Source organism: Neopelma chrysocephalum, unplaced genomic scaffold (assembly GCF_003984885.1).
Source record: "Neopelma chrysocephalum unplaced genomic scaffold, ASM398488v2 Primary Assembly neopelma1_22b, whole genome shotgun sequence".
In the NCBI taxonomy this organism is placed as follows: domain Eukaryota; kingdom Metazoa; phylum Chordata; class Aves; order Passeriformes; family Pipridae; genus Neopelma; species Neopelma chrysocephalum.
Genome location: NW_020897690.1, coordinates 24770115 through 24796146, shown reverse-complemented (window position 1 = coordinate 24796146; position 26032 = coordinate 24770115). Strand labels below are relative to the sequence as shown.

Below are 26032 nucleotides of genomic sequence, written 5' to 3'. Positions count from 1 at the left end.
TCACTGCCATTGTCCAAGCTTGCTTGGCCAATGGCAGTGAGGTCCTCAGGACGTAGGTTTTGTTTAGAGTGACCTTCTCATAGATGGATGGCCTCACAGGGCTAACGGGTTCCATCTGCCCGGGAGACCGAGGAATCGAACCCGGGTTGCAGCAGTGAGAGTCCTGCATGCTAACCACTAGGCCACCAGGGGTCTCAAGCACAAAGTGCAATAATGTCTATCAGTTGTCAGGAATACTTAGAGGGAAGATAGTCTAATTATGGGCATCCTTCCAGAAGGTGTAAAATCATTAATAAGATGCATTTTGCTTCCTTTATGAAGAGTTTGTATGTGATTTTGCATTCTACTTAAAAGGCCATAATGCTTCAAAATAGTATAAGAAACTGTGAAATAGTTTAGTCTGAACTCTCCAGTTCCTTTCAGTTCAATTTATCTTTCAATTTTAAAATTGTATCTGCTTGTCACAAAAATATAGTCCAAAAAGGAAAGAACTGATAAAACTGAAATGATTTATATTCAAAGCCACAAGTCAGGAAAAGTAGAGTCTACTTCATCACAGTACATTCATTCACTCAAGGGAATGAAAAACATAATAGAAAAGGGATCTTTAGAAATGTTTGACCTACACCTTGTTTGAAATTATGAATTTATAAATAGCCAATAGTTTCAGCAGCAATTCAAAGGGTGATGCCCCTTTGGGGCTTTTTTTTTAACTCTCTTGATTATTTTTTTTAAATCAGATGCAGATGACATTTTAAATATCCTGTATACCCAGAAAACAAGGAAAAGCCGGGAGTAACACTGAAAAAAAATTGGTGACTTGCAACAAAATATCCATGAGAGAGAGAGTTTTAAGAAGTTAAAGTTGATATTTACTCTTTCAAAATGTCTTCCTGTTGGAAGGTTTTCCTTATATTTATAAAAGTGTTTTTGCTTTCGAAGATAATTAAAAGTAAGGTGAAGCAAAAGGACTGTAATGGCAAGTTCTTTCAAACTCTCTAATACCTTCTCTCTTGAGGCAGTAAGTAGCTATAAAATGTATCTGAAGTCCCTGGCAGATAGAGTGGGATTTGTTTTCAGGAGTAAACAAACATCATTGTCCAACTCATCAGTGTTACTTTCTCAAACAATTATTTCTGCTTCCTGAGTCTTTCAATAGCTATGTATTAAAGGAGGACTGGACCATTGAGGGGAAAAAATGTCCTCTAATTTATGACAATATTTTAGTCTGTAGCTATTTTAAGTCTACAACCCTAGATGAGTTCCCACACTCAAGTCTGAGAACAGAAGCTGTCTTATTTTTGTTTCAAAGATTCATTTCACAGACCATCCACTTGTCTGAAATGCAGGTGCAAAGGTACTTTACACATCTGAACACACTTAAGAGCTTAGAAAATTGTTAATGAATGATTAGGTGGCTTGGCATACTAAAAAGGCCATGTCCAAACAGACTGGATGCAAGCAGCTAGATGGAAAATATGAGCTGAATGAAGATTGTGTTATGGGATATTCATGTTATTGTACTTTTTAAAACTATGAAGTTACAAAGATTTCTACCTGCACTGTAAGACTTAGATGATTGGGCATGCAAAATTTCTGTGTGAAAAAATTCTGGATACTTGCAAGAATTTGTAACAACTGAAGAAAACCTTGGTGCTCAACTGCAATTATGTTCATCACTTCTTTACCCCTTGTCTAAGTTGTAGAAAAGTCTTACTTCTTTGCATTGCCTTGCACAGATATTCTGTGCCTTTTTCTGTTTCCTAGATCTGTGATCTTCAGTCCAGTTATGCTATCTGGATTTAGCATTATTTATTGTGCAACAAAGACCCATATCAAATTAACTTTTCTAGGGGTCATTTTTATTTAAGCAGTAGTGTATGTCCTCTCTCTGCTTCTGAACTTTTATTCCTTCAATCTTGCCTTTCCTTTCAACTAGCCTAAGTATATATGTCAAAGCAGTGGGGGGAAGACATGAGCATATTAAATTTCCTCCTGGTGTAAAATTAGGAGTAATCATATCGCCCTTCACTGCCAATATTTTGGTGACCTCTGATTTTTTTTATATTTTTTTTCCAGAGAATATTTGTCTCTTTGTAATAATTCTCAAGCAAATAATATTTCTTAACAAAACAGGAAATAGATTGGACTTGATGATTTGAAATATTTCAGGGTGAAACTGTGGTGAGAAAAAGAAGAACAAACAAACACAAATAAAAAAAACACAAAAAAATCTACTCTAGAAAATGTTAGAAGCCTGCAGGATACATTAAAGATGAGTATACACAATACTTTGTCCCTTCCTTGTCCAAAAACACTTGACTAAAGATGCAACTTCTTTTCCCTACCATTTAGTTTATAAACTACCTTATGCTATGAAAATGCTTTTCTTGGTTTCATTCCTAAAATTTTTTTTGTAATTATATATAATTTAGAAGTACATATCTTACAATATAAGGATTTATACTTGATATGCAGAAATACAAAATAGTAATACAGATTTCTTCCTTCTATATTAAGAAACTCATCTTCTAATGACAAATTTTCCATATCCTTTCTTGAGGTATGACATTTGCTGTAGAATATGCATAAATTCAAATTTCTGAGTCTCCATGTTTATGATTGTTAATTCCACTATAAATGGGATATTTAGGAATTAGGAATATTTAAGAAATATTATTTTGGAATGAATATAATAATTAATAACTATTACTACCTAGGTAATCTTGGTTAGAAAATATATATCTTAGTAATAGATTATTAAAATGATATTGATATTTTTAATTTTGGAAGTGAGAAAATTGACTAATGCAACTGTAAGAGGTGAAGTAAACAGGGAGAAAAAAAGGTGTTTTATTTTTTTAATTTTCTGATTTAACAAGTAGGAATTTAAAGAAATGTCATGAAACAATCTATTTTGAGGAAGGAAACCAAAAAGATAGATAGAATAAAGCAGTGTTCCAGGCCATGTTAGTAAAATTTAAGAAAATTTTAGTGAAGTGAAAGTAGTTGTAAAGTGTGAAATTAATGTGACACATAGAATATACGAGCTTCAAGAGAGGTCAAATGGGCATAGCCATATGGCAATAAATATATTTATGAGGTGACAGAGCCAGAAAAGCTACTTTTGTAAATTAATATAAATCTTTCTACTTGGAAAATTTCACAGAACTCTCCATTCATGTTGTACTTTAAAAAATACCTGTCCTTTGGAAGAACTACTGTGCAGAAATATGGCCACATTTTTGCAAAATGTTGCTACTGAAGATGCCACAGAGGACTTAGAAAGACTCTAGCAATCAGCAGCGTGTCTTAGGTCATTCAAAAAGGATAATGAGACTGCTATATAAATAATACAGTTGAAAGATAAGGAAACTGATTGCTTAATTATCTCTTTAGCTAGGTCAGGTTATTTGACAGACCGTTCTCTATGTGCCAAGAGTGGCATTTTGTCTAGTAAAAGCCAAGTAAAATAAATTAAATAGCTAGAGGACTGCTGAGGGCTGTGACACTGGAAAGAGCTGCATAGGATTAATCAAGGCTTACCATTTAAGAATAATGGAAGAGATTTCAATAACACTGATGTATTTCCTAGGAAGAGATAATGACATGCCATAGAAAACAAAGTCATTAAAGGAGTAAGAAACACTATTTCAAGTTCTGTGTAAGACTGTGTACCATAAAAGAGACTTAGGAAGTTTTCTAGGGATAGTGTAGAATTCTTTCTACTGCCAAAAGAAGAAAGTAGGAGCTAATAGTGCAAAGGCTAAAACTTCACGAAAATAAACTAATTCTGGGAAAAAAAAAAAGAGGATGCAAAAGATCTCTGTCATTCTATAGACAAAACAAAAACAATGGAGGGTTTTGGTATAAATGATAAGGCAGTAGAGATGATAAAAAAAAAACACTCAAAGAAAATCAAGCACCAGAAGCATAAATATTATAGTATATTTTATTGGTAATTAGAGAAAGGAAGATTAGGTAAAGGGTGCTTCTGATGTCTTACAAATGCCAGCAAATGTCACAGAAACTTTATGGAAATATTGACTGAGCCTATCAACTGATTACCAGAGTTCATGTAAGTTAGAAATAATTTTTCATCAGTGATGTAGTACACAGAATACATTTTTTGAAACCAGCAATCGACATTGCAAGGGAAAGTAGTTACTCTGGAGTATAGTTCCTAATTTGTAGCACTGAAGATCAGGATGGGCTTTTTGTCCCCAGTAAAATTATTTGAGGAATACATTTCACTGGGCTGATGATGCTGTCTTTTATGCACACACACATAACATTCCAAGGTGTATAGCCAAATCTGATTATTTTGATATTTTACAGTCTGATAGAGGAATAAAATATGCTTCTTTGGTAGGACAAGTTTTAATTGACATTTTAATTATTGCTACCTACCCACTGTTAATACAAACATGATTAAATTCAGTTAAATTTCACTATGTGACTGTAATTCCCCAGATAATTTAGGCACCCACAAGGTGTCTACAAGGCATCTTTGTGGATAAATCCCTCAACTGTCTCCAGAAACTCAATAGGCTAGAATTCCCCTCTTAAATGCCTTTATAGTAATGTATGTGGTAAGGGGAATAAATGCAATGAGTTAGAGACCTGTATACACCTGCAGGATTGTGATTTTTTTAGGGATTATGGATATTTGGTGGATAGCTCCCTTGACTGAAGTGCTGCAATTGAGGGATAGAGGAAGAACAAGAAGGGAAAACAAAGAGAGGGAGTTGCCCTTTATGTGAGAGAGCAGCTAGAGTGCATGGAGCTCTGCTTGGGGATGGAAGAGGAGACTTTACAGGTTAGGATTAAAGACAGGACAGGCAAATGTGACATTATAATGAATGTTTGCCATACACCACCTGACCAGGAAGAACAAGTGGGTGAGGCCCTCTAAAAACAGATACAGTCTCACATTCACGGGCTCTGTACTACTGGGGGATTTCAAACTCCCCATTATATTTTGGAGAAATTACACAGCAGGGAACAAGCAATACAGAATGTTCCTGGAGTGGATTGATCATAACTTCCTCCAAGTGGCTGAGGAGCAAACATGGATATGTGCTTTGCTGGATCTCATATTCACCAAAAAAGAACGACCTGGTTCAGGATGTTGCAGTCACCACAAGATGGTAGAGTTCAGAATCCTAAGGAGGGTGAGCAGAGTGAAAGGCAGTCTTGCAGTCCTGGACTTCAGGAGAGCAGACTTTGGCCTCTTCAGAAATCTGCTCAGAAGAGTCCCATAGGGTAAGGGCCTAGAGGGAAAAAAAGTCCCAAAAAAGCTGGTTAATACTGAAGGATCACCTTCTCCAAGATCAAGGCTGCTCCAGCCCCATGAATAAGAATTCGTGTAAAAATGCCAGGAGGCCTATGTAGGTGAACAAGGAGCTCCTTTGAAACACAAAAAAGAAGCATACAGAAGATGGAAGCAAGGAGTAGTAACTTGGGAGGAATATAGAAACATTGTCCAAACCTCCAGGGAAGTTAGGAAAGCCAAAGCCTCAGTGGATTTGAATCTGGCCAGGGATGTCAAAAGCAACGAGAAGGCATTTCATAAGTACATAGGAGACAAAAATGTGGGCCAGTTGCTCAGTAAGACAGACAACTGGTCTACACAGGACATGGAAAACACATAAGCACCAAGTACCGCCTTTGCCTTAGTTTTTACTACCAAGAACAGCCTTCAGGAATCCCGGGTCCCAGAGAGTGGGAGGAAAGGTTGGAGAGAGGAATAGGTATACTTGGTAGAAGAGACTCAGTCCAGGGAATACTTGATTGGACCTTCATAAATCCATGGGCTCTGATGGGATGCACCTCTTAGTGCTGAGGGAACTGGTTGATTCACTTCAAAGCCACTCTCAGTAATCTTCTACTGATCATGGTGACTGGGAGAAGCACTTGACAGCTGAAGGAGATCCAATGTCATCCCCATCTTCAAGAAGGGCAAGAAGAACATAGAGAAATACAGGCCAGTCAACCTTACCTCGATATGTTGTAAGGGGATGGAGTAGCTAATCCTGGAAATCATTTCCAGGCACAGTAAGGACAAGAAAATTATCCAAAGTGTTCAGCATAGCTTCATCAAGGAGAAGTTGTGCTTGACAGACTTAATAACCTCTGATGAAGCTACTGGCCTGGAAATTAAAGGAGAACAGTGGATAATTGTATACCCGGATTTCAGTAAGGCCTTTGACACAGTATCCCATAAGCTTTTCCTGTTGATGTACAGGCTGGATAAGCAATGAGGAGGACTGAAAACTGACTTAATGGCCAGGTCCAGAGGGTGTTCATCAGTGGTGCAAAGTCTAGTTGGAGGCCAGTAGACAGTTGTATATCCCAGGGACCAATATTGGGTACGGTCACGTTTAATATTTTCATTAATAATGTTGATGATGGGGCAGAGTGTACCCTCAGCCAGTTTGATGCTGACACCACATTGGGTGGAGTGGCTAATGGGTCATGTCACCATCCAGAGGAACCTCAACAGTCTGAAGAAATGGCTGACAGGAACCTCATGAAGTTCAACAACGTGAAGTGCAAAGTCCTGCATCTGTGGAGGAACAGCCTCAGGCACCACTATAGGCTGAGGGCTGACCATGAATCGTCCCTTTAGAATAAGCTACAATAATGGGGAAAAGATGTAAATCTAATGATGAAAAGATGCAGTTCTAATGATGAAAAAATACCTTTGTGTTACAGTTAGTTTCTGGAAATTAAGAATAATGTAGATGATATCAGTATCAAAGTTTGTAGGGAGCTATGAAAAATAACATTCCTATTTCTGTGGTAGATACTACTTCACCAAGGATGTGGGAAAAAATGCTTTAAAATGTATTAATTATAAAAAATATTAAAATATTTTAATTAATATTTTATTTTAGTTAATATTAAATATTAAGCTATTATTATTTATAATTACTATTTTAGAACATTGGTAAGAACAAACAAAAATTTTGAACAGGAAGAACTGTTGTAATCCTCATCAATAAAAATGGTGGAAAAGATTTTCATCTTTCCTTTGGTTAATGAATCAAGTTAAATAAATATAATTTGAAAATGCATTGCAGACTAGAGTTTTTAATTTCTGCTTGATGCAAAAGAATTTCAGAGTACTCATCTTGCATTACTTGTTATGCTTCCATTTTAGTTTGCCCACTGTTTATCTTTCTCAGTCTCACAAAACATTCTTTGAGAAATGTGCCTTCTTCCTTTCTGCCTGTCTCCTCTTAAATAACACACAATAGCACAGGAATGGCAAACTGACAACATAACTGAATGAGAAAACTGTGTGACATGTCTCAATAAAACTTAGTGCAAATTACAGAATCACTGAAAGGAGTTGCTTAAAATGTTACCTTTAGGATAAATTTAAATAAATGAACCTCTTTGGTGAGTAAAATGTGGCTTAAAGCCATGACAGTTAAATCTGCCAACTGAGAGAATACCACACAGGATATGAGCTGGTCTGAAAATCTTTTCAAGTAAGTGCAGTTAATGTTGAACAACTCCATCATTTATTAGTTCAGTTCATGATGCTTAAAATAAATATCACTATTGTGGGAATTCTATATCAATTATTTTTATCTGATTTCAAGTCAAATCTGCCCATTGTTGTGATTATGCTTAGAGAGACAATCATTATTATTCAACTAAGTGTCCAATGAACGTGCTAATAATATATATGCACTAGAAAACTGAGTGAAAAGGCAAATGCTTCCACAGTGTATTTTGGCTTCACGTTGCTAATATAATCACTTAGAAAAGAGCGAATAGATTACATATTGCCCAGAAATTTCCTCTCAGAATTAGGAGACATTCAAGACTTATTTGAATAAAATCTAAAAGATACAGTAATTCAGGAATGTGCTAAGGTCTCATTGTTACTTTGATACTTGGATTAAATCAAGAAGAAAGTAGCAAAATTTTTTCTAAATTATACAGATAAAAATGACTACTATAAAGTAAGAGAGTAAGAACGCATTAATAAGTTAATATTGCAATAGTCTATCATTTGGTAAAGACTTCCAAAACTATAACCTGTGTTTGAAAGTGTGCATTATAGAACAAAAAAATTAAGATTAAAAAAATGAACTGTATTAATGCCTACAGTAAGTTTTCAAACTAAAAGTCAGTTTCGTAATACAGTCCTGTCAGGGCTTTAGTTACTCGAATACCAGTCACTGAAAAATCACAGAGGAATTTCTGAATCTGAAATTCAAAGAGAAATAGGTGTGACAAATTTTAAAGATTTCAGCTGGCATTGTCATAAATCAATTCAAATGTCAGAACTAGTTTGTATGATAAAATAGCTCTAACTAATCCAATCCTCTCTTTGTTTTTCACAGTAGCATCTTGTCGCTTTTTGGTGAAAATAGGATTAGTGCTTTGTATGATATTAGAAAAAAGTCCACAGCTTTTATATTCATTTGGGAGATTTCAGAATTGGGTATATTCCTGGAGGAGGAGGGAGGCAAAACCCCAGATCCTGTAATTGACAGGTTTGATTTAAATCACTGAAAGTCAAATAACATAAAATTCCTGTGTTGTAATTTTCTAGTAATTTTTGAAGCAGAATTACTATGTTGTTCATTTAGAGTCTTCTGAAAGTATTTTTACAAAAGTCTTTTACAGATCTAAACAGATATTGAACTGAATTTGATTGTGGCTTCTTTTCAATAAATCGGTTTATTTACAATTGTATTAATCTTGAAGAAGAAGGCAATATATTATGTAACTTTGAGGTTTTTTTCCTGCAATTTAAGACAAAAAAATCCAACTTTTAAAACCTGGTTTTGCCTCTGTTTTGGATTGGTAATTCAATTTCTTTTTTAAGTATTCACATAACACTCCATTTTGTTGCCCTCTCTAAATATTATCTTCTTTTTAAGATAACCTTTCTTTTTCATTTACATGAAATCCTTCTGAATTTAAAGTTTGCTCAACCACTTCAGGTAGGAGACCAAAAATGCAAAAATGTCTTTCACAGTAATTGCAATTGCTGTATGATCCACAGGGCTATATAAAATAGTACCAACAGACATTCTGATTTTCTATAAAATGAGAAAAAATATACATAAAATACATATACCCCTAACAGCTGAAAAGGGAAGTATTTCTGTGGAAGAACAGCAAGAAATTCACTAAAACACGAGTTTGCAAAATATCAGTGACAGATATGAAAACAAAACTACATCTTCACAGCTGATCATTTTGTGCAATAAAACTGCTAAATGAAACAGATGTCTCTTCATTTCTCAGCTTGGCTGACATGAATCACAGATGCCCATCAACCAAAATAACTATAGGAAACACTTTACACTAAAAGTAGCAGGGAAATATTTTCCAGAATGTTTTTTTAGTACTTGAGGAACAAGAAAAACCTTCCCAGTGCTGAGTGACACACTGCTCATGTATTTCAGAGCTGGGTAATGATTCACTGTACAAGGCTGTCAAGCACATAGGGCAGTCTTTAGCCACCTTGATTCTTCTAATGGCATCTGGATTGAATTAAGAGCTAAAGAAAATGAAATGAGAGGTATTCTCTTCCCTTGCTTATATATAGTACATGTTTTCGCTCCTTGAATTATATCTGGAAGCCTTGCTCCTTGTATCCGTAGTTTTTTGTTTCCTGATCACCCAAGAAGACCTGAAATGTCATTCTGAATTGGAAGTTATTGTATAATGACTGTGGGCAGTTATATGTGTATATGTATAATTTAAACTGGATTACCAATCCAAAGTAAATTATCAACATTTTTTAAGAGAATACAAATTCTTACATCTTAAAGTGTTCTCTTGAACTATGCAGGTTGGTATCCCTTTTAAATATTTTACTCTGATGTACAGCTCTCAGCTCCTTAGAAGTCTTTATGTGGATGTCTCAAAGTCTTACATTCAGCTCCCTTTCCAGAATTCAGTCTAATATGTATGGAGGGGGGTGGAGGGAGGCGGGAAGAAAAAAAATATAGAAAGACCACAACACAAAAACAAACAAACAAACACCCCCCCAAAAAAAACCAAAACAAAAACAAACAAAACAAAAAACTCTCAAACAGAAAAAAAAACCCTACTCAACTATAAAGTTTGAACCTGGCAGAGTGAAAGAGGTTCATGATTTTGTGTGTGGTGTAAAAATCATTTCCATATCAGCTTACTAAGACTCACACGTGTCTACAGGAGAGGCAATGGAAGGCCATCAACATTGATAGCATCTTACACATAAAAATAAAAAGTATGCTAAAGGATCTTTACATGTTGAATTGGATCTAAATATAGTTTTTCAAAAGATTCATATTTTTTAGTGTAGAGATTTTCTTAGTTTTCTGGTTTAGTTCTGTTCACTGCATTCTTCAGACTTCTAGTGGTAGGCAGCCTTTTAAGGCACTAAAATTGGGATTGTTATTGGGATTGTTATTGGGATTGTTAATTATTTTACAAGTTTGTGATGTGGTTTTGCTAAATATCACTCTTCCAAACAATTTCCATGCATCATCTGTAAATTAAATTTAGCCAGATACTATTGGTGGGAACTGTTTGCATGGAATTATGCTATTCTGGAGATAGTTTACTAGAATGGATTTTGCAAGACTGCTAACTGATTTTGAGTCAAAGGACAGGCACTACAGCACTGATATACTATTGTCAACTTTTTAAAGTATTTACAATACTAGACCTGACTTTGGAAAGCGTATAGGAAAACTACAATATGTCCATTTAAAGATTCCTCTTTTCCCCTCCCCACCCTCCATCTTTCTTGCTCCAACAGAAATTCATTTTGTATTTCTGTCACACATGCCTAAGGAAGAACAGCCTCTTCATCACTCTGCTGTGAAAGTATTTTATTGAATGGTCATGGACCAGCAGTGAGTTCCTAGGACCAAAATGTTTTTGAAGATAAGATGATATCCCAGGAAGAAATGGAGAAGAAAACACTTAAGGACTAGTCACACTAAATGACATTATAAAATGGGCCACAGCCTTCAAGATACTGTCCAGTCCCTTAAAAAGAATGTTAATTAGAAGGGTGAAAGGTTACAAATTTAGTGGGGCATCAAGAGAGGAGTATGAGGGATTAAAGTTCACAGTAAAAATTCATTCCCCAAAAGAGTAGTGAGAATGGTTTGAAACCTTCATTTGAAGTCAGCAAGAGAAACAGAAGAAAAAGAAAGAAAAGGATTTATTTGCAAATTTTTTTTTTTAACGCCTACCTTTGTACTGTTCGTGTTTGGTGGAGTTTCCTATTTCTTTATTTATTGTGGAATGAAAAGAAGTAGTAAGAAAATGAGTAATTTGTAAAGTAAACATACATGTATGTAATGTAAGCAAAGTTTAATAGGTCTAAATATTTAAAGTGTTTCTCAATGTTTACTTCTGAACTGGGAGAAAATAGAAAAACTTATATGTAGAAAATCAAATTTTGGAACAATGATAGTTTTCAAATTTCTACCATAAAGGTTTTGATCCCAGATTCCACATGAGTTCCTTCTGTTCCACATATTGCAAGTGTATGGGAAACATTCAGTGTTTGAAAATGTTGTTGGACAGAGGCTTTACTGTTTGACTCTGGCTTATCCCACCAGTCCACTCTCTATGTTTGATTTCAGCACAAAGGGCAAGAAAAGCCACATCAAAAACCCTAAGAATTGAATACTTTACTTCTAATACTTAAAATGGGTGGTAGGGAAGGCAATATGAGGGCCCCATAGACAAAAAAGAGAAATATTTTCGTGGTTCCATGCCAAGGGAGATATTTATGCTAAGTTACATGTGTAACATTTTTCATGATGTGAAATGTGAGCTTAAATTAACAAAAACTCTTTTTACATGACTGAATATAATCTTACTGCAGATCTAGTTGATATTGTTAATATATGTTCAAATAACTATTTTTAGAAAGGAAAAAAATGCACTAGTTCTGTCTTAAAGTTTTTGGAATATTCTGATATAGCTTGAATGTGATTTTAAAAAAAGTTTATATTTGCACTTCAGTTTTGTAATTAGAGCTTCTACTTGGTTTGATCCTTCTGCTGAACACAAAAATAAATTTACAAACAGGAATACATTTCATTCTGAAAATAAACCTGAATGCCAGATTCTCTCAGTTAGTTATAAAACCAATGAGATTGGAAGGAACTTTCCAACAAGATGATGAAAGAAATCATGATCCAAAAGATCAAATGAACCATCCACATTGCTGTATTGAACAACACAACTGAATAATTTTTTGCCTAAAAGCAGTCAGGACTGTAAGTCTTATATGTGAAGTTAAGCTTTATATTACTTATATAATGGGTATTAAATCAATACTGAATGCCAAATAAATTTGTGGGTTTTTTTTTCCTTTAGGCTATTTACATTAGTTGATGGAGAGAAAATGATAATGACAAAATGAAATGTTCTTCAGTTTAGGAGAAATATAAATTATATGTAATGAAATTTTAAAAAATTATTATGACATGAAACCAGTTGCTCTAATTTCCTTAATTGTCTTGTATTCAGCCATGTTCTTTATCCACTTAGTGAGTTTACAACTAGCACAGCAGTTGTGAATTTTTAATAGGATCTCTTCAAGGAAGGAAAAGGTCGGTTTTAACATAAAAATCTTCTTTAAGAACTGTGGTACAAAGGTTTCTTAGCAGAGAACAGGTGTTGCTGCAAAACTAAAATCTGCCAAAACAGTCAAGTTAAAAGATTCTTGGAGCTAAGTTAGGAAGCACTGGCAGTCAGACCGTGGTGACTGAAATTTAATTTCTTCTGTTGGTAGTAAACATATTTGTTGCACAGAGAATAATTTAAAATATAATTAGTATTTTTGAAAACATCCCATCCTTTTCATTGGTTCTGAAAAAAAATGCTCTCTTCTTCCATTTCAGCTTCACTCTGATCAGGATAAGGGAGATGGATCCCTCAAATACATTTTATCAGGAGATGGGGCTGGTACTCTTTTTATAATTGATGAGAAAACAGGTGACATTCATGCTACTCGGAGAATTGACAGGGAAGAGAAAGCCTTTTACACCCTGCGTGCCCAAGCTATCAATAGAAGAACTCTGAGGCCAGTGGAACCTGAATCTGAGTTTGTCATCAAGATCCATGACATCAATGACAATGAACCAACATTTCCGGAAGAAATTTACACTGCAAGTGTTCCTGAAATGTCAGTAGTAGGTGAGTGCTTTATACTGAGACACAAATACCTGTTCTATGTTACTTGACAAATTATTTCCCCATCCTCTGAAAAGTCAGTAATTTGTGGAATTCTGCCTGGTGAGTTAAGCATTTTCCATTTTGATTTGTTTGTTCAATTACTGGTATTGCCTCCAGAAACAGATTTTTATGATCTGAGATCTATTTCTACTTGGAATATTCAAATTATTAGCTTACAGTGCTTTGGAATATAAATATAAATAGAAAGTAGGTAATGGTGAATCATCCTCCTCCTCAAGACTTGTTAGAATAAGATGACTAAATTAGCCTTTTGAAAGCTCAATACATTTTTTTCTTTAATTTTCATTGGAGGTTACCAGTGGTAATAAGCACTGAATGGAGAGCTGTCTTCACTTTCACTCTCCCTGAGACTGAGGAAAATTATATATTGACTCATGTTGTTGATGCACTGTCTGAATGTAGACACCCTCTTTATTCTCTTTTCTTTCAGTTTTTTTACCCTATAGACAAACCATCTTGCACTTTCCTTTCCTCCTTAACTCCATTCATGAATGGCAGCTTCAAGAATCTTAAACAGTTGTTTAATTTTCTTCTGTTTGCAAAGTATATGCAGTTCCTATCTTAAACTGTGGCTGGGATCATGCCAGCTTGTAAAATTTATAAACAATAACACTTTGGAATATGAGTGTTATTAATTAATGCATAAAATTCTTTAGGAGTAATTTTGAAAAACTTAAAAATATATGAAGTCTCTTTTAAGAATTAATATTATTTTTTCATCATATTGCACTGTAGCTGTAATAATATTGAATTTTGAATATTCAGAAAACAAACAATAAATGTATCTTTTGGCTATTATTACCATTTTAATTACTACCACTGCCTGAACTAGATCAAACAGTGTTTTGAGATGTTTTACATATACAGGTATTGAAGATTTAGTACTTGCTTTCTGGGCTTTGGAAAATCTTAAAAGAGCAAGAAAATACATAATTATTGAAAGAGAATGGTTTCTACAAAGTTGTACAGCAATATGTGGAAGCATAACACTAACAGTTTCCTATGCCTAATAAGATATTTCAATCTGCTTTTAGTTTGTGATTGAATAATTTCTAATAGTTCCAACATTTAGCAAGCGTTTTTTATTATAAAGGAAAATAAATTAAAAAAAAGAAAAGAAAGTAATCTGACAGATGATTGCATAAGGTTGTATTGAAATCTCATCAAACTTGTCCTCATAAAGAAGATAGTTGATAAGTCTTCTATCTTCACTCTTTCAAAATCTAACAAAATGTAATACCAATTTACTAATTTACTAGTCAGTTCTCTAAATTTCCATAAAATACATAGCTTTAGGCAAAGCATCTTGAAAGAACAGTGCTGCACTTTCTAGAGAAGCATATGGCAAGATTACAGTAGGGTTGAAAAAATATGTCTTAGTGTATCCATTTTGTTCCTCATGTTCTCTCTATGAATTCCAGGAGGCATTGTTTAAAATGTTATTGGAAAGATCTGTGAACTTGATTTATTGTTTTTATTAAATATTAAACTGTTATAAAATATTCTTTTGATTATTAATTTTTTCAGTCTGAATTGCATAAATACAATCTTTTTCTTTAAATGTTCTCAAACATTCAAGGCATTATTTCAACGATTCCAAAATATTCAGGCTGCAAGGTTCCACTGTATCTTTACATCTACATAGATCATAGAGATTTTGAAACTGCAAATTTTTCTGCATCACAACAACAACAACAATGAAAGATATAAGATGATAAGAAAAATATCCAAAAACACCAATGGCTGAAAAAAAATCCTACAAAAAAAGCTTGGGTACATTTAGTGTTAACCCTGTATCTTTCACAAATAGTTGTGCTGAAATAGATAGACTTTTTCTGTCAATAGAGTTACCGTTATTTAGAGAATTGTAACTCAGTTAAAATCTTATCATGTTTCCAGATTTTAAAAATGTGCTCATTCAGCTGCTAGACTGACTGACTACCTACCTTATAGGTAGAATTTACTTTTAGCTTTATTACTTTTAGCTTTATGGCTTATCCCTAGAGGTGTATATCCATCTGTGGTCCATGAGGGGATGCCATGTTTCTATAAAGTATTAATCAAATTTGATTCATTTCCTCATAACACTAGTTTAATTTTCCAACTTAAAAAACCCTACTCCGTAATCTCAAAACTAAAGACTGAATGGAGAAGGGGAGAAATGTTCTGAAAGAATAAGATGTATAAAACTTTTGAGACAAATATAATTAATTAGAAATTGCAAAATCAATATGTAAAAAGTCTTCATGTATTTGTATAATAATAGTATATTATCACACCAATTGCAAAATCTTTTTAAATCAGTATTTTTTCTGACATCACACAATTCAAGCATTTTTAGTAGAGAAAATTTACATGAAAAATTTGTGGAAAAAGAAATTATTATATTTGTTATGACAAAAATAAGAAATTCTTGCATTGCTCTATTTGCTCTCTCATTATTTTTATTTTTTAGTTATAGTATTGCAAATAGCCCATTACTAGTCCATTACTGTTTGTCATGGGCTAAGAAAGTGTCAGACTTGTTGATGTAAGGAATGCAGAGAGAAATTGAAGTCTTGGATGTAATTGTACTGTTGCATTGAATGTCTCCTGTAGTAATCATCTCTGTGAGAATACAGAAACATTTAACTTTTCCATATGTGATTATCTAATCCAGCACAGTCAACATAATATGGCATTACTATGGTGGGAGTCTGAGCAAGAGGTAGATTACTGGAAACACGCCCTACCTTGCCTGGGACAGAGACAGTTCTGTCTGTGAGGCAGACAGAACATGATGTGAAGGATTTCCTACCCTCAGACTGTTCCAATTCACTGAATGTTGTGACTTAAAGGATAGGGGGGAACGGTGACAAGTTCCTGCCCAGTCCTGCAGGCATATCTCTTCTGTGACTACCCCACCTTCCCAGATGCCCTTACATAATAGGCAGGGGCAGATGCTGATCTCCCCACTCTGCTGATTTGCAATAGGACACAAGGAAATGGAATGAAATTTGAGCTTCAAGGGAAGCTCAGATTGGACATTAGGAAAAGGTTCTTCCCTGAGAGATTGGTCAGCCATTGGAACAGGCTCCCCAGGAAAGTGTCAGAGTTCAAGGAATATCTTGAATGCTTCTCTTAGTCATGTGATTTAGTTTTAGTTAGTCCTGCAAGAAGCAAGAAGTTGGACTTGATGATCCTTATGGGTCTTTTCCAATTCAGTATACTATGATTCTACAATAGAATTATTCACTAAAAATACATCTATATGTTTTAAGAATGCCTTGCACTACTGCTACTGACTGTACCTCCAAGTTCAATAGTTTACTATCAACCACTTTATCAGGTGTAAAGTTTGGACCACTAGACAGGCACATAAACATACCCAAACAGTGGTTTTTTAAATTGTTATTTATTTAAACCGACTTTATAAAGAAAGGTCGTTTTATATATGAGAGTATTGGTGAGTGGTAATAATAAAATGGGGTGGATAGCAAATGAGAAGACATGGCTCTTTCACTACCAAAGGTGATACAGTACCTGCTGCAAATAACATTGATCAGATGTCTTGCCTTTTACTGGGGGAGACAATGCTGGAACAATGCTTTTTGTCCATTGGTTCCAATTCCTGTAGATGTTGTCATTATTTTTATAAGTATTTTCACCACACAAATTATGTTTTATAGATGATAAATATGGGTTCTTTTTTTCTTTGTTGTACTTTAAGTCCAGGTCAGTCTGTAATATGATTAGTAACTTACAACTTGTATTTGTTCCTTGTATTTATGTTATTCTGAGACTGCATTCTCAAAACATCTGCTATCATCTGGTGCCTGCCCTCTCAATCCCAGTACTGAATATCACTGTTGTAAATGGGCTTAATTTTATCTGTACTTTAAGAAGTGTCAAAAAGTCAACTATTCTACAGTCTTGCCACTGTTTTGTCAATTTATATACATCTGTACTGCAGCCATGGTGATGAGATGTTCATATGAATTCTGTACGCACTCATCCAAATAAAAGAAGATAAAAATGGTATCATATCACACTAAGAAAAGAAGTGCACAAGTAGCAAAAACTTGAAATAATTGAGATCTGTGCACCCTTGGAGTACAGGGTTTGCTCCATCCTAAAACACCCTGTACTATGAGGTACTACAAAGATGGCTAGAAAGTAAGAAACAGACTATTAAATCTTTATCTACATCTACCCCCATCCATAAGGTATCAAATCATGATGCAGCCAGACACCAGCCTCTTTCAGACAAAAACCAGTAGTTTTCATTTTTTCCTCAGATGTGATATTAATCAGAGGGATACCTGAGCATATAGCTATTTCTATTATCAAATAGAGTGTATTGAAAAAGGCCCATAAATTCTTTGTTGTCTTGCTCATATTTCTTCTGCTGCTCATTAAACATAGGAAAGGCAGACATAAATGGGCCAGCTTCAGGATCTTGCAGCTGGGTCAATATCTTAGAAGACTTGTTCCCCTGAAATCTTTTTACTGATTACTGGATATTTAATCTTTTCATTTTTTCCTTTCCTTACTTTCAAAGTTTATGACTCAGAATATTCTCATGGTTTTGATGACAATCTTCTGCTCTGTCCATCATATTTGTCCCATATCTCTATCTGCTCATTAGATAGTTTCTTTTCAGAATTGCACATGAGTTTATTTTCCTCTATATGGATTTTTCCATGGATTTTGCCTACTAGTATGTTTATAAAAACTTTCAGAACTTTTGATTTAGACTTTTTTTATTTCCTATATATTCCCTAATCATTCCTTATCCTTATTCCAGCTTGTATTTTTGCTTCTAAGTTAGGGATATCAATATATGCTTCAGAAGATGTAACCTCCCTCCAAGTTTACATGTGAAGTACAGATTGTGTGTCCTACAGTTAACCTGTCACCTCTACCTCCCATTACACTTTTTTCTTTCTCCTCAGAAAGCAGTTAGAGATCCTATGTCTTAAATTTTTACCTAGGCTTCCTATATACTCCCTCATTAGTGCTGTTCACCAATTCCCAATTCTTAGTCCTCTATGCCATGGCATTTATCTTATAGCATTTCCTTCTGGTTTCCTATTAACATAGATTTTTTTTTTTTTTAATATAGAGTTCTCTCACCAAACCCTTTTGCAACTTTTGACTTATAATTTTATATCAATAATGATAAATTTTGAAAACCGAAATTATTATAATTTTAGATTTTTACAAAGTTCAAGTTCACTCTGCACAAATCCTGCTGCAAGGAGATAGGACAAAAAGTTAAAAAAATAGATAAAACAAAGAAGAAATCCCCCATCAAGATTAAACATTATTTTTCCTTGAAAGGGACATTTTAGAAGAATTGAAAGTTTCCACTGATATGATTTGTACACAAACTTACTGTTTTCTAAGTTACAAGGGTACCACATAGTCAAAGACATTTCTGACATCAACTTCTCTGAATATGCAGCCCATTCAAGTTCTTTTTTGTATTCTGCAGCATTAAATAGTTTATTTCAGGGGAGAACATGTCTTATTATTTCCTCTCTTTTTCATTAGAAAGAGCAGAAAATTTCTATTAATTTGGCTTGTTATTTGTATGGATAATTTACTGTGGAGGTTACTTGCTCTAGGTAAATATCACATAACTCGGGAGTAAAGAAAGGATAAAATCTAAGTTTAGAATTCAGCTCTACAATGGTTATTTTGTGCATTCCTTTTCCTAAGTAACTATCTTCAGTGATTTTTATTAATACATATGCATCATAAATGCACTGTGAGGTCGAAGTCATTAATGCTTGTGTGGTGTTTGAAGATACTTGCACCGAACATATTAAAAAGGGCCAAATATATTAATTACTATTATAGTCCTAGACCCTAGGGAGATTCAAACATTATAATTAAACTTATGTTAAAATATGCCTTCTAAGAACTACAATAGTCTGACAGAAGACTGTTTCTTTCTGGGCCAAGTTTACCACCGTAAAATTCTCATTTATGGTATAGTAAAATTTGCAGTTATGCAAGGAGAAAAGAATAGAATTCATTGGTGTTATTAATAACATAGATGGTGCCATACTCATAGATCTATAGAATGGTTTGAGTTGGAAGGGACCTTAAAGATCATCTAGTTACAACTGCCCCTGCCGTGGGTAGGGATGCAGGGTTGCACAGAGCCCCACCCAATCTGGCCTTGAACACTTCCAGGGATGGGTCACTACAACTTCTCTGGGCAACCAGTTCCAGTGTCTCACCCCCCTGACAGTAATGAATTTCTTCCTAATATCCAAACTAAACCTACTCTCTGTCAGTTTGAAGCCATTCCCCCTAGTCCTATTACTATATGCTCTTGTAAAAAGTCCATCTCCAGCTCTCCAGTATATTATCACTATGTCATTCATGCCCTCCTATAGAGTTCAGATTAGGATCTGAGGGCCAAAGACCAGTTTCATCAGAAGCAACTTGTGTCTATGTAAAAGATAGACCAAGGCCCACACCAAGCAGTGCTCACTAAGTGACACCCATAGTGTAGTTTTTAAAGCTTGGCACAATTGATCATCTTCAATGCCTTTGCATTATTGGTCCAGGTTTCAGGCCAGTACAATGTATTTGTGTTATTTAGCATCAGTAATCTTCAGTGTACTGAAGCAAAGCAAAACCAGCTAGTGGTTTGACAGCTGATGTGCACAATGCAATTGATATATGGATAATACTACTCCTGTTTGCTTCTTGGGATGGTTTCTGTCAGGTTTTTCATAGGAATCACTCTGTGAAAGTCTAGAAAGCATGTCTCTTTTCTACTTTTGAGCAAGAGCCAAGATCAAAATGGTGAGTTCTGCACCCTGAATGGCACATGGAAACGTAGTGGTGCTCTTGCACTTGCCCTGCCAGGTACCTAGTCCATGCCCTGCAAAAACCAAAGAACTGAGGTAACATTAAAAGGTACAAATCATCCTTACTGCTTCCGGGTAAGGGGTGTACATTGTCCTGAGTATATCCCTCCAAGTAAATTGCACTGTGTGATAGTGATAAAAGTACAAGTCTCTTCCCACAGATTGTAAAGGAAACAGGTTCAAATCTACAGTTTTCAGAAGTGTCTGACAGATTTCATTGGATGTATATACGCAGCCATGCTCATTGCAGCTAGAGAGAAGAATAAATGACACAATTTGTTCTGTGTCATGTGTATGTGTATCAAAATACTATTAATGTTCATTGTGACACTCATAACTAAGGCATCAATAACTATTATATACACACATCTTATTATATTTCAAATGCAACTATTATATTTTAGAGTTATGAAACATGTTCTTTAGTTTTCTTCCAAATTATCCTTCAAAGTTGATTCTCCATGTTTTTTTAAACTAACATGAAATAAAAATCTCATACAATTGGCCTATTCATGAATACTTCTAGTTTGAACATATGAAGGAAATGTGAAAATCAGAAGCAAGAAATGATGCAGTTACATGTATCAGAGACAAAATATTGCCTTTTGTGGGTTTACAGTGTAGACATTTCTGATTAATGCTTTGTGCTGTTGGGACAGCCTTGATTATAACTGTTCTGTTTTTATGAATATAAAATGGAGGAGTTGTAAACTTTACTTGGATAATCCTATGTTGACCAATGTACTCGGTGGTTTGATATTTTTTTGCCTTTCTTCCTAAACTTGAAGCACTTCAGGTACTGAACATGATTTCTCTTTTCTTTCTTTTATACATCTTTGCTATTTCAAAGAAAATATTCTTTAAGAGCAAGTATACATTCTAGCACTGCAGGTTACTATACAGTAGGATGGTCCAAAAAACGCATTTCAGAATCAAGGCAACAATCCTCAGAACTTAAATATATTCAACAAAAATGCCTCTGTATCTTTTAATGGAACAGTTATATAGACATATATCTACAAATGGAGTCCAGTGTGGCTGAAGCTGTAAGATGTGTGTGAATCATAAAGAGACAAAGCTTTTAGGACAGATCTATCACCCCTACATTCTTATCCTTAAAAGTTATTCAGATTTTCATGTTCAGTCATAGTCTAGACATTCATTAACCCAGTAAAAACTACTCATAACTTTTATCTTATTTTCATTATAACTCTGTAGCAATTTTTATCTTTTTTAATTTTATTTTGTGTTTGGGACTTGCTTTGTTAAATCTGTGATTCAGTCCATTTTAATATGGAATAATATAACCAGGAATCTGCTTATTTTGCCTTCTTTACAAAATACAAGTAGTTTTTGGGACTCACTCAAACAAGTATTTCTGTTCTCTAGCAGTTGAAAACTGAACATTTCTGAGAACTTATCAGTGTTTCAGCAGTTAGGTACATGCTCGTTCCCTTGATATTGGTGCCATAATTGAACAATTAATGCATAAAAAGCAGATCATGTTATGAAATTCCAAATAAATGGAGGAAGTTTAGTATTTGCTTTTACTTGCCATTCTATATATATTAGAATAAATATGTAGTATAGACAAACTATGAAACAGAATAAATAGCTGTGACAAGGGCCTTAGATTTACAGATGCTTTATTTTGTAACATTTGGCATTATTTGGTGGGGAAAAGAATTTTGAAAGAATTGCAATAAAAGGGGAAATAAGTTTTGAAGTCTTCTGATCATCAGATTAGCCCATGGCTAACCAGTCACATATGTGGGATGATTTTTTTTCCTTGCTTTTTTTCAATTGTTTCCTATATTTTTAATTTTCTGTAGTCTAAATATTCAGCAGATTTCGAAGTGCGTATGGTAACATTTCTTCTGGTAGTATCTATCTGTAGTAACACTTAGAAAGCAGGGAGAACTGATGCTTGTTTTCCACAAGTTCTAGTGACCTATTTAATCATTTTTTTCTGTCATGTTCCTGCATATGTAGTTTCATATCATCTTGACATCACTGAACATAACAAAACAAAACAAAACAAAAATCCAAAAAAACACCAACCACCCCAAATCTGGAAAAAATTAGTGTAATAAAACCAAATGTCTTCTGAAGAATGTGAGTACATTGAATTATTGTAGCTTGGTAAAGATAAGAATTCTGCTCAATCATAGCTACTGTTTACATTTGCAAATTAAATAGTAATTACACTTTTGGGGTTAGGGAAGTATAGATTAAATTTGTGTAGAAGGAGACACTGAAATAGGGAAGAATGTACCTGGAGTTGGCTATAAGATCACAAATATATTTGGAAAATCCACTTGACATAGCTGGAATTCTCTTTGGTGGCTGTTGGAATGGAAATTGATGCTCTTAGACCTCCACCTAGCACCATCTGAAACTAACTTGACTTTGAATGTTTAAGGTACTTCTGTGGTGCAAGTTACAGCAACAGATGCCGATGACCCTTCATACGGAAACAGTGCCAGAATAATTTACAGCATACTTCAAGGACAGCCATATTTCTCTGTGGAACCAGAAACAGGTCAGGAAAATTTTCATTATTTTTATTTACCATAAACTTTAAACTTTTTCTTTCATTCAAAAGATCCCAGATCACATAAAAAAATAACTCATTATTATTTCTTGGGGTTTTTTTCATTATGTATAATTTTTGTAACACATATAAAAACTCTGAGTTATTACAGTTGACACTATGAAGTATAAGTAATTTTACAGCAGTATTATTTATAGTGTAAGAACCAAGTAACAGCATTTCTGACATAGGCAGAAAATGTTATTTTTTTCTTAATGGTTCTACTTGGATTAATAAAAGGTCTTTCTACTCATAAACCTTGTGCATAAATATCTTGAATAATTTTTAGCATGAAACTGGAAAGGGAGCTGTGATGTAGAACTAAGTCTTCAACCACGAGATAGCTTGTACAAAAAAAATATTATAAAACTTATGGATGGAAATTTGTACTTTGAAACATTAAATGAACATTTTAGAGGTAGATTTCAAGACTAATTAAAAAAATGCAGCAGATTACTGTACATAAAACATAAAAATATTATTAACAATTTTATTTTTTAATTCTTAATTTATTTTAGGCATCATCAGGACTGCTTTGCCCAACATGAACAGAGAGAACAGGGAGCAGTACCAAGTAGTTATCCAGGCAAAGGACATGGGAGGCCAGATGGGTGGATTATCGGGGACCACCACCGTGAACATCACTTTGACCGATGTCAACGACAATCCACCTCGATTCCCCCAGAGTAAGCTGCATTTAACAGTTGCCTTGTACTGTAAGAGTTAAGCAGTCACCATCTGGTTTAATTTAGAGTAAACCTAGATTATGGGGCACACATAAACAAAAGGCTTATGTACTGATTATGATTATTAAAGCAGTATATTAAATGTCACAGCATTTGTTTGTTAGAAAACAGTTACATGGTCAAATATAACTGCAGTAAACCTGGAATACTTCCCAGTAGTATGGGAAGGGATGGTAGGTGGACTCATAAGAGCATTAGAGCAATGTTTTTCTCCTTTCTTACCTATTGCTTAAATCCCACACACTCCCCCACTGGAGAATAAAACATGTAGTAATTCTGGATATGCAGAAATGTTTGAATTGTAGTATCTGCTTAAATATTTAATCATGAAGACTGTGGAAAAAAAATTACTTGAAGGGAATCAAACAGATTTGTACTTTTTCAGCTGCAGAGCTATAAAACCTAATACAAAATTTCCAAAAGTAAAGTAAATTACATTTAACTTTTTTTGGTAATTTTTAAAGCTTAAGTTTAGTGAAGCTTTTTATAATGCTTTTTACCTTCTGATAGTACAGCTATCAAGACTGTATACTCAAACTAAAATATAAAAATGTTTTCGGTCTCTATCTAACATAGAAATATTAAACCATGTAACATCAAACTTATAAAGGTTAAGTATTTTAAATACATTAAAAGCCTTTTGCATTAATTAAAGTTGTAATATTTACAAGATTATTTTGACTTAGGATTTAGAGTATTGTCACCAGACATTTTTTCTTCTATATCATTCTACTGAATCCAGTAATTACAGATTCGCTCTTTAGGATCAAAATAACAGAATCAAGTTCAAATTATGCTCTTTATGGCAGAAATGGAGAACATAATTTTGTTCAATTTAATATTGCAGTTAATATATATGGTTTTAACTAAGATGTTTATCAGCATGTGATTTCATATACACACTCAAAATAAAAAAAATCCTGAACAATCAAGTAATTAGAATTTGTGCATTTCCACAGAGGTCCTATTCTGGACAGAATTTGTTGTTAATTTATCATTTTATGTATTCTATGTATAACTTATATATTTATTATTTTTACAATTTTCATTTGTATATAGAAGATTATGGTATTTCATCACTGCATAGGGGAGGAGTGCTGTATTGTTCCTCTCTGGACATATTGAGGAAGATTATTCAAAGAGGTGTCATGTTCAAAGCCTTACAGAAAAGAAAATTTTAACAGTTAAACTTAAGACAGCATATAAGCTTCAAACATGCATATATATTCTTTTCTTTTCTTTTTCTTGTTTCTTAAACAGTGTGTAAACTTAGAAGTTAAAATGATGGAATCAACTTTCTAGACCATTTTTACATGATTTATCTGGAAGTCCAAGATCATATTTGAGTCAGATGAGGACTTATTGTAGAATTTCTGCATTTTTCTTTAATGTCAGGTTAAATCAGATGTGTCCTTTGCTTTGAAGAAACTTTTAGTCTTACTCCTTATGAGCTTTTTTTGTTGTTGTTTTATTTTTCTCTCTACTTTCTCTCAGCTAATTTCTTTGATAGATATAAATGAATATTTCACTGGTAGTGAAAACTAAAACATTTATAAAGATGACTCATTTTACTAGATATATATAAAAGCAAAAATAGCTATTGACTTTTTAAAAAAATCATTATATTTAATCTCAAAATGCAAATAGACATTATAATGATTAATGATTTTAACAGAGTTTCATGAGACTACTGGAATTGAAACTGATTAAGTTAAATTATTTTTATTCTGTTCCATTAATAAAAATCCAGATGTAATAGGTTCATGAGAAAATAATATTCATATCAGATTTTTGAATTATCAGGAAAAGTATTAAAATGCCCATTATGTTTTCACAGGACTCAGCATATTATAGATATATGTTTCAATAAAATGTTTCAAACTAGCTTAAATGTCTCCCAGAAGAAACTCATATTACAATTGTGGAAAATTCACATAATTCATTTTATCATAGTTTAAAAAAAAAAAAAAAGAAAAAGAAGATGGAGCAAGGGTTCTTCAGAACATTTTTCTCTTCCTAAAGATATGCTGAAAACCATACAGATAGCAGTGTCTCTTCTTTTGAGGAAACATTATAAAATTCACTGTGTTGCAGAAAGGTCATCAAAGACCTCACACATTGGATCTCTGTTTCAACTGTAATATTTCCCAAGTGTTCTCAGAAGTAAGGAGATAGTGTTGACCAACAATAAAGGGAAAAGTGATTTATGGGCTTAGAAGCCCAAGTCTGACTGAAACTCAGTGCAACTAAATTATGGCAACCCATGTCTCCTGCGAGACTATAGCCTGTAGTACTCTATAAAAATATTTACATTATATGCATATTAAAGAGTGAATCAGAAGAAGGGTAAACAAAAAAATAAGATTGCTTTTTCATTCTTTATAACTAACTGAAGTATTTGCAGTCCAAAGTGTGTAGACTTTAATCTTTCAGTTGATTTCCACTCTCCTTAGTATATGGAAAAGTTTTCCTTTCCTTGATCCTCCCATTTCTTTTCCTGACAGACAAATGAAAAAACATCACCCACTGAAGTAAATGCAAACAGTAAACTACTTTCCCTGAGCAGAGAGAAATAAGAT

General features: G+C 33.9%; 1 protein-coding gene across 5 annotated transcripts in view; it reads left to right on the top strand.

Annotated features, from left to right (window-relative positions):
• Nucleotides 1-26032, top strand: part of CDH10 (cadherin 10) — a 99117-nt gene that overhangs the window by 51442 nt on the left and 21643 nt on the right. For all 5 annotated transcript variants that reach the window (XM_027681966.1, XM_027681960.1, XM_027681979.1 and 2 more), the window contains 3 exons: nucleotides 12891-13185; nucleotides 22537-22656; nucleotides 23226-23393. In XM_027681966.1, coding sequence (XP_027537767.1) covers nucleotides 12891-13185; nucleotides 22537-22656; nucleotides 23226-23393 — 583 coding nt within the window. The remainder of the gene's footprint in view (nucleotides 1-12890; nucleotides 13186-22536; nucleotides 22657-23225; nucleotides 23394-26032) is intronic.